Raw genomic sequence first — 9,062 nt, forward strand, 5'->3', positions numbered from 1 at the left:
GGCTATGGATGAAGTCACAGGCGATTTTCAGCCAGCGCCGGGAGATTTTTCCTGTATTTTTGCAACTTTTGTCCTATACTGTACCATCCCTTTTTGGAAACATTTAATATATGAATATATTTTTGTCACTCTGATTTTAACCAATATTGATATTTTACCCCTCTCCATCCACCCTTTTAACTTTAGGTCTTAAAGTTGAGGTGACCCACTGTGGACAGATGAAACGAAAATATCGAGTCTGTAATGTGACTAGACGGCCAGCCAGTCATCAAACGTATGTTAACCACATCTAAAAAGATGCTACTCCTTATTTGGTAACAGAATGAAGCTGCAATAATCCTTAGAGAAATTAGTGTTCTGGGCTGTAATTTTCAAGATCACTGAACCTAGAGCATTTGTTAAAATATTTTTCATATTTTATAGAGACATTGATAAAACTTATTTCCTGCCTTTAATTGTATTCACCTCTTAAAATTTGCTAAGCATAGATCAACTTTTACTTAAGGACTCAGCCATTATTTTAAGTGTTATTATACTGTTGGTATTCTTAATACATGGCCATCAATCTCTGTTAAGTCCTGTAACTTGCATGAGGAGATCATGTGAGGATGTATATTGATTTTGTGTAGATTTTCCTCTTCCTTTGTACACAGCTCTCATCACTTCCATCTGTCAGTATGGATGGCTGCTTCTAGCTGCTAGCATATCCTTTCTGTATTCTCAGTCTAACTGAAAATATCTAATTACCCAACTCCTATTCCATTGTGAGCTATACCTATAGTTATACCTATCTATAGCTGTATCTAGCTGTTGTCTGTCTATATTTATATCAAAGTGCATTCTAAATGACTGCATATATTGTCTGTACTATGCACTCCCTAAAGAACAAATCTTGGAGAATTGCAGCCAGAGTACTTCTTAAATGCAAGGATAGTGAGACTTTATCTCATGTATGTACGCTTATTATCAGGAGAGTGTAACTCCCTGAAAAGGACAGTATGCTTAGAAAAATAGAAGCAGTTTAAGAAAGAAAGCTACTCAATGAGATGGATTGATACCTTAACTTCAGCAATAGGTTTAAGCAGAGATTTTGAAGATGGCACAGGATCAGATAGAGTTTTATTCTCTAGTAGAGTTTTATTCAGAACTGACTCCATGGCATCTAGTAACATCAACTTGTGTGTGTTATAATACAGATCATTAAATTATTTCCTGACATGTGTATTAAATATATTAGCTTTTCTAAGTAAATAATATGGATTTAAATATATAAACTTTACATTGATTTTTTTGGTGTTTATTTTTCTCATTTTGTAGTACTTGTTTTAGATGGTAAATTACTGGGAGCATTTTATTCTCTTTGTTGTTATGTGCTGTCGAGTCAGAATCGACCCTCCAACAGGTTTTCAGAGGCTGTAAATCACAGAGGAGGAGATTACTCATCTTTCTTCCCCGGAGCAGCTGGTGGATTGAAAAACAACATGTCTTTGAGTTGGCAGCGCAACTCCCAATAGTAACAATGGATCCTAGTTGAAGTGTTTTGTGACTTCTGGCTAAGTAAGGTGTGAATTTATTCAGTCTGACTTGAATAAATTCTTCAGCATCACCTTATGTACATATTGCATGAGTTTCTTAAGAGTTGTGAGATGAAAGTCTACATTTTGTCTATATTACTGACTTCCATCTTCTAGGAAAAAAAATATTACTAAAACTTTATGAAGTCACTATTGAGAACTGTTAAATTTGTTGGAAGAACTATGCCTTTTTCATTATTTAATTATTTCACAAGTTGTTAGGTGTCACTGAATGGATTCTGACTCGTAGTGAATTAAACTTCCCAGTCCGGCAGCTTCCTCACAATCGCTGCTGTGTTTGAGTTCATTGTTGGATCCATGGTGTCAATCCAGCTCATTGAGTCGTCCTCTTTTTGCTGATCCTGTACTTTACAAGAGTAATGTACTCCAGGGACTGGGAGGAAAAAATCCTGTGAAAAGATGTAAATGTTTAGACCCATACAATCTTTGCATGAAATTTAAAAGCACATAGACGTAGGTATCATGTAGGTGATCCTTCCTGCATTGTTACCTTGTGGAGGCTGTGACAATCATGAAAGCAGCATTAAAGTTATTATTGTGTCAAGTATTTGGGAGAGTTCACCCACCAGAAGAACTAAATAAAGTTGTTTTAGATCATATTCCCTAGTTTATATTTACGTCCTGGCACAGTCTCAATTTCATGTCTTTGGTCTTGTTGCTTCAAAATCTACAAGCATTTATCCTAGTTGGGGATCTAAAAATGTGGTCCAGTAACTGTGCTGTACTCATTTTACCAAAAAAGCTCTCTGAAACAAACACAAATCCTGTGTACATGACTCTGACTCATAATTTGAGTTTTACTATCAAAAGATTATATCATTAACCAGCAAAAGATTATATCATTAGGTGTTAACCTGACCTCCACTGAGTCTATGTAATTTTTTCCTATAGCTTCTGGCTTTAAGTTCTTTAAAACCTTTTTCTCCTTCTAGCTTTAACAAACGTGGAAAATTCCAACAGATTGACTATTTTGATTACACTCTAAAATTACTTACATGAAAATGCACAAAAATGCTTTCTTTTTAAAGTGACTGATAGAAAATTTTATTAGGTGGTTATCTTTTTTTAAAAAATAGAACTTCAAGAAATTTCTAAAAAAGAACCCACAGCGTCCCTTTTCAGCAGGAAGTAGCTAAGAGAATACGCCATCCCCTTTTCCTTATGACTCAGGGTGAAGTCTCTCTCAGGGAGGAGTGATAGGGAATGGCAAAGGACACACTGACAAAGAAGATTAATCAGAACTGGCTTTGACAAGCCCTGTGGCATTTGGACAAGAACAAACTGGGAGGAGGGTAGAGAGAATAGTGCAACAATGAATGAATGGAAACCCAAAATCTCTGTAAATGTTTATGAAAATTAATAAAATATAGAGAAAAAAAAAGAAATTTCTAAAAAAGATATTCTCTCCCATAGATTTCCTCTACAGTTAGAAAACGGTCAAGCTATGGAATGTACAGTAGCTCAATATTTTAAGCAAAAGTATAGCTTGCAATTGAAATATCCTCATCTTCCCTGTCTCCAAGTAGGACAAGAACAAAAACATACATACTTGCCACTTGAGGTAACTTCATTTATTCTTTTCTCTTTGCCAATCTTCTAATATTTTGAATAAGTTTAAAGACACTTGTTCTTAACTAGTGATGGAATTTAGTAGTAGTTCCTAAAATATTTCCTATGCATTGGAACAGGTGAAGGAAAGAACTGTTTAAAAGGAATATATGATTAGGCATTATTTGCATGACAACAGTCCAGAATAAGAGGTGCATAGCAAAGTGGATGGGGGGGAAATTATGCAACAATGAATGATTTTTTTTTAAAGTGAGCTAGGTGCCAGGAAGGAAAATGTGCAAAAATGAATGAATAGAAATCCAAGTTTTCTGTAAATTTTTGTTAAAATCACAATTAAAAATTATCTAAAAACCTATTTTTGATGTAAAGTTTACTGTGCAGCTGAATTTTTATTTTACTGGAAGTGGGGCCTATGAGGTACAGACACTGATTTCTCTTTGCCTCTTGGTAGGTCTGTAATATAGTGGCAGGACAGCGTTGTATAAAGAAGCTCACAGACAATCAGACATCCACTATGATCAAAGCCACAGCAAGATCTGCTCCTGACAGACAGGAAGAGATCAGCAGACTGGTCAGTGAGACATGGTCTTCAAGATAAGCTAGCTCTCAGATGGAGAACTAAAAATAGGAAAGTCCTGATGGGACACAGTTCCTCTTTGGTTTTTTATATGTAGGCTCTCCTGTTCTTTAGGTGAAGAGTAACAGCATGGTGGGTGGACCTGATCCATACCTGAAAGAATTTGGTATTGTTGTCCATAATGAAATGACAGAGCTCACAGGCCGAGTGCTCCCAGCACCAATGCTGCAATATGGAGGCCGGGTAAGCTTTTTATTTGAAGTACATTTCTTCCACATCCCATGAAAAACAGAAGTAGTCAAGGGTTTCCCACTTTAACACACTGAATTTACCCTCAGCTTTGGTCATTGTTACATACTTGCTTTGGGCTAAAAATATTTTGTTTATTAAATGGTTTATAACAGCTTCTCTTTCTTCCATTTCTTAAAGAATAAAACCGTAGCCACACCCAACCAGGGTGTCTGGGACATGCGGGGAAAGCAGTTTTATGCTGGCATCGAAATTAAAGTTTGGGCAGTTGCTTGTTTTGCACCTCAGAAACAATGTAGGGAAGATTTACTAAAGTGAGTATCTTCATATGAAATGCTGTCTTTGATGTTAATATGCTGTGTACCCTGGAATTAAGTCCCTGATTCCTGTAGTGACACCGTCTGGCTATATGGAAATGACCGTGGACATTTTTTTGTGAAACTTGGGAATTACATTAAGAATCTGATTCAGCTTCCTTCCATTTAGAGCAGAAATGTGTGACCAAGCTTGAAGCAATCACCACTGTTTGGCAAACTCCTAAATTCTTGGTGAAGTTTCCCCAGTTTTCCTCCTTTGATATTATTGTATCTTTTCCACCAACATAAAAAACCAGTTTCTTTTTAATCGTAATTTGCTTGTGAGCTTGTTTAACTGTAGGGTCACTGACTAAGATTATTGGTTCACGTCTTAACAGATGTAGCTATCTATAGAGAGGAAGTTAGTGAGAAGAGTGGAAAAATCAAGGCAAAAAAAGGGCACGGGTGAAAGAAAATTAACAAATTATAGACAATGTTGGCAAAGGCACAAAAGGAATTATGAAAGCTTTATTAAAACCTTACAACAAATTTTACATTTTTAAGTGGTCATTTTTTCAACAATTTATACATGAAATAATTTAGTGACATTAAGTACATGCTTCAAGTTGTTCAACCATTCTTGCTATCCTTTTCTGAAATACTCCACTGCTGTTACCATAAACTTAGTGCCCCCTAATTGAAACTCTCCTTTCCCTGGTAATTGCTAACAGTTATTTTTTGTTCTTAATGTTTATTTTGTGCAAGTGAGATCATAAGGCATTTGTCCTTTTGTGATAACTTATTTCAATCAACATAATATTTCCACAGTTCATCCATGTACTGGGATACATCAAAACTTTTCTTTTTCTGTGGCTCGGTAATATTCCATTGTATGTATACATCACATTTTCTAACCCATTTGTATATCACTGCATATTTTGATTTTTCCTATATTTTTAATATTGTGGAAAAATGCTGCAGTGAATTTTGGAGTACTGAGGCGATGATTTCTTTTGACATTTCAGTTTAATCAAATCCATTAGATGTTTTGTTTGAATGTAATCTAAATACATTCATTTTGTGGCATTGTGTTCCTGTGTTGTCACTTAAGTATACCTGTACTCACCTGCTCTAGTACCTTTTGCTTTGCTTTTTCTTACTGATTTGGAAATTGTTGAGCAACAGTGCTTTCTAGTCCCTAAGGCTCAGCTGAGAAAGAATTGCTTAAAAATAAAAAATGCTAATTTGAGAGCTTATAATACAATTTTTTTCTGCTATAATTGCTGTGATACAGCTGGTACTGTGCTTTGGAAATATATAATTTCATTTCTCTTGAGTCGGAACCTACTCATAGCTGACCCTCAGTGGGGTTTTTGGAAGCTGTGAATTGTCCAGAAGAAGATTGTCCCATCTGTCTCCCATGATACATGCATATGCATACATACATGTATGTATGTAGTTTTTAGATCCCACTGAGTTAACTATGACTCACAGTGACCCTGTGAACAACAGATATGACCTTGCCCTATCCTACACCATCCTTACCATCCCTGATAAGCTAAAACCCACTGTTACAGTCACTGTGACAATCCATCTTATTGAGGCTTTCTCTCTTTCTGATCTAGCACCTTTCCCAGAATGATGCCTTTTTGAAAAGACTGCCCTGGGGGGGGAGGGGGGAGCAACAATGAATGAATGGAATTCCAAAATCTCTGTAGATGTTCATTGAAATGAAAAATAAACTAAACTAATAAAAATAAAAAAGAAAAAGAAAAAAGACTGCCCTTTCCTGACAACATGCCCAAAGTATGTGAGATAAAGTTTCACTGTCTTTGCCTCCAAGGAGCACCCTGGTTGCACCTACTCCAAGACAGATTTGTTCTTTCTTTTGGCAGTTCATTTGATACTTTTTCAAATGCCACAGTTCAAAGCATCAGTTCTTCTTTCATCTTCCTTAATCATTGTCCAACTTTCAGATTCATAGGAAGCTATTGAAAATACCATGGCTTAGATCAGGCACACCTTAGTCTTTAAACCGACATCCTTGTTATTTCACACTTAAAAGAGATCCTTGACAACAGATTTGCCCAATGTAACACATCTTTCGATATCTTTTTACTTTTTAAAGAATTTTAATTCATTCATTGATGCTCATTTTCTTCCCTCTCCATGCCTTCTCCCTCCCCTAGTCCACTTTGCAATGCACCTTCTGTTCCAGATCTTTTGGTTTCTTGACTACTACTACCAGGGAACTCTGGTGACCTATGGTAAAGAGCTACACTGCTGGGCTGAAGGCACACAGTTCAAATCCACAAGCTGCCTTCCAGGAGAAAGATGGGCAGTCTGCTTCTATACAAGTTACTGCCGCTGAAAACCCACTGAAGGGTTAGCTATGGGTTAGTTCTGACTTCATGGTACATAGCAACAACAACAACTTTAGCTATTTATTTTCTGATCAGCATCTTAGAAGAAAATGAATTGCAGTAACCCTAAAATGTACTTCTGTACTGAAAGCACTGTGCCATTGGTTCTGTTTTAACAGGAGTTTCACTGATCAGCTACGTAAAATTTCCAAGGATGCAGGAATGCCCATTCAGGGTCAGCCATGTTTCTGCAAGTACGCCCAAGGCGCAGACAGCGTGGAGCCCATGTTCAAGCATCTGAAAATGACATACGTGGGGCTGCAGCTGATAGTAGTTATTTTGCCCGGGAAGACACCTGTCTATGGTATGAACTCTGTTTACCGCTGAATGAGGAATAGTAGGTAAACAAACATTATGTGTAGCAGTCAGTTAAACTAGATTATAGCTAAGAGCCTCAGTTTTAAGTCATGTGAAATAACAAAGATTGATTTCTCATTCTTGGTATATGTCTACTTGAGATTGTCCCTGCTCTGCTCCATAGCCTCATGTCTTTCCTACTCCTGGACTTACCTTGGCAGAGCAGCTGCTGTCTTGAATTTTGTTGGCCTCATGCCAGAGGGAAGGGAGCACTCTGGAAGGTCTTAACATCACAAAAATTAGGCTGTGGCCTTAATGTAGGGGTTATATGAGGATAAGGTGCAAGAAATGCAACACCAGAGGTTCAGGTCAGGGAGAACTGGACTTATTTGGTGAAAAGCATTTAAGAGTATCAGAATAGAAATTAATAGGAGAGCCTGACACTTCCAGAAAAGGATTTTGTTAGTTTGTGTGTATTACAGGAATGAAAAAATTCTTTTGGCTATCAGCTAAACAAGAGACTTAGGAATTACAGATAGCAGTTGGAGCTTCCTGAAATTTCTTCTCTACATTTCCTTGTTTTGTTACCTTCTGTTTATCTCTAGTGTCATGAAATGGTGGGGAAATAAAAGGGGAGAAGGAAAAACCCTTTTGGAATTCAAAGGGCTGGTCTGTCTACTGCGAAGGAGGGGTTGCAGAGCCTGGGTCCTTTGCCAGAGCAGTCATGTGGGGAAAGGGAGCCAGTGAGTGGTGACAGGCAGCACCAGAGAATAAAAGAAACAGTCTGGAAGGAAGCAGTTCAAGGACTGCAGGAGGGAAGAAAAGGAGAGGGAAGAGAGCCTATCCAAACAGGAAAAGAAAATGCCCTGGAGGTTCAGTAGATGAAAGGCTGGCAAAAGAGAAGCAGCTAGCACAATGTACAATGTGCAGCAGGCACTTTGGAAAGATGTGTGATTACTTCTTTTTTTCTTCTTTTACTCTAATAATTAACAAAATATTTACACATGTCAAATGAATTTTTGTAGCGGAGGTGAAACGTGTTGGAGATACCCTTCTGGGCATGGCCACCCAATGTGTCCAAGTGAAAAATGTTGTGAAGACCTCACCCCAAACCCTTTCTAATCTTTGCCTGAAGATCAATGCAAAGCTTGGTGGAATTAACAATGTACTCGTACCTCATCAAAGGTAAGAGTTCTAAACATACTTTTACTCCTATTTTCTGAAGATTCAACTTATTTATTGTGGACAGTTGGTAGAATTCTATAGGGGTATGGGAGACCAAGACCCAGGCTCAATTTCTAGTTAATGCACCTCAAAATGCAGCTTCCATATTACTGTCATAGCTTGTATGCTGTGTGTTATTACCAGACTGAACAGGTTTTGGTCTTCCAGACTAAGGCAGCCTGCGGGAAAAGGTTTGATAATCTCCTTCCAAATAAATAAGACAATAATGCATCACAACAGCCTGATGCTACTGTGCATGAGGTTACCTTGCATGGGCAATTCAGTGACAGCTAAGAACAATTTACAGGGACGCACACAAACCTTAATTGTGCTTTTCCGTTACTTTTGCTTACATTTTTATACAACATGTAACCAACACTCAAATTCATATAGAGAATACTTCAGCATACCATCAGGCTTTCTGTGATCCAGCTCAATACAAACCTCCCACCAGAGTAATCACTGTTCCGCCCTCTGTCACCTTATATTAGATTTTTCCTATTTTCAGGTATCATATAGCATGTGTCTGTAGTCCTTTGCTAAACACTGTGACCTTGACAGTCATTCATGCTGTTACATTTGTCTTGTCCTATGCCATCCTCACAGTTGTTTGCTGGGTTTGAGCCCACTGTTGTAGCACTGTGTCAGTCCATCTTGTTGAAGGTCTTTCTCTTTTTTGCTGACCCTCTACTTAATCAGGCATGATATTCCTCTCTTGGGATTGTTCCTATGTTCCTTCCTAATAGCACAACCAAAGTATGTGAAAGAAAGTCTTACCATCCTCACTTGCAAGGAGCTTTTGACGATGCTTCTTCTAAGGCATATATATATA

The 9,062-nt window shown here is 37.6% G+C and overlaps 1 protein-coding gene across 1 annotated transcript in view; it reads left to right on the forward strand.

Moving 5' to 3' along the window:
* Positions 1–9,062, forward strand: part of AGO4 (argonaute RISC catalytic component 4) — a 31,228-nt gene that overhangs the window by 8,281 nt on the left and 13,885 nt on the right. Inside the window, exons 6-12 of the mRNA XM_006886439.1 lie at positions 187–274; positions 3,009–3,156; positions 3,616–3,735; positions 3,856–3,984; positions 4,171–4,304; positions 6,829–7,013; positions 8,032–8,191. Of these exons, the coding sequence (XP_006886501.1) occupies positions 187–274; positions 3,009–3,156; positions 3,616–3,735; positions 3,856–3,984; positions 4,171–4,304; positions 6,829–7,013; positions 8,032–8,191 (964 nt within the window). The remainder of the gene's footprint in view (positions 1–186; positions 275–3,008; positions 3,157–3,615; positions 3,736–3,855; positions 3,985–4,170; positions 4,305–6,828; positions 7,014–8,031; positions 8,192–9,062) is intronic.

This window comes from Elephantulus edwardii, unplaced genomic scaffold, assembly GCF_000299155.1.
Source record: "Elephantulus edwardii isolate Elephantulus edwardi_28Jun2011 unplaced genomic scaffold, EleEdw1.0 scaffold00049, whole genome shotgun sequence".
NCBI lineage: Eukaryota > Metazoa > Chordata > Mammalia > Macroscelidea > Macroscelididae > Elephantulus > Elephantulus edwardii.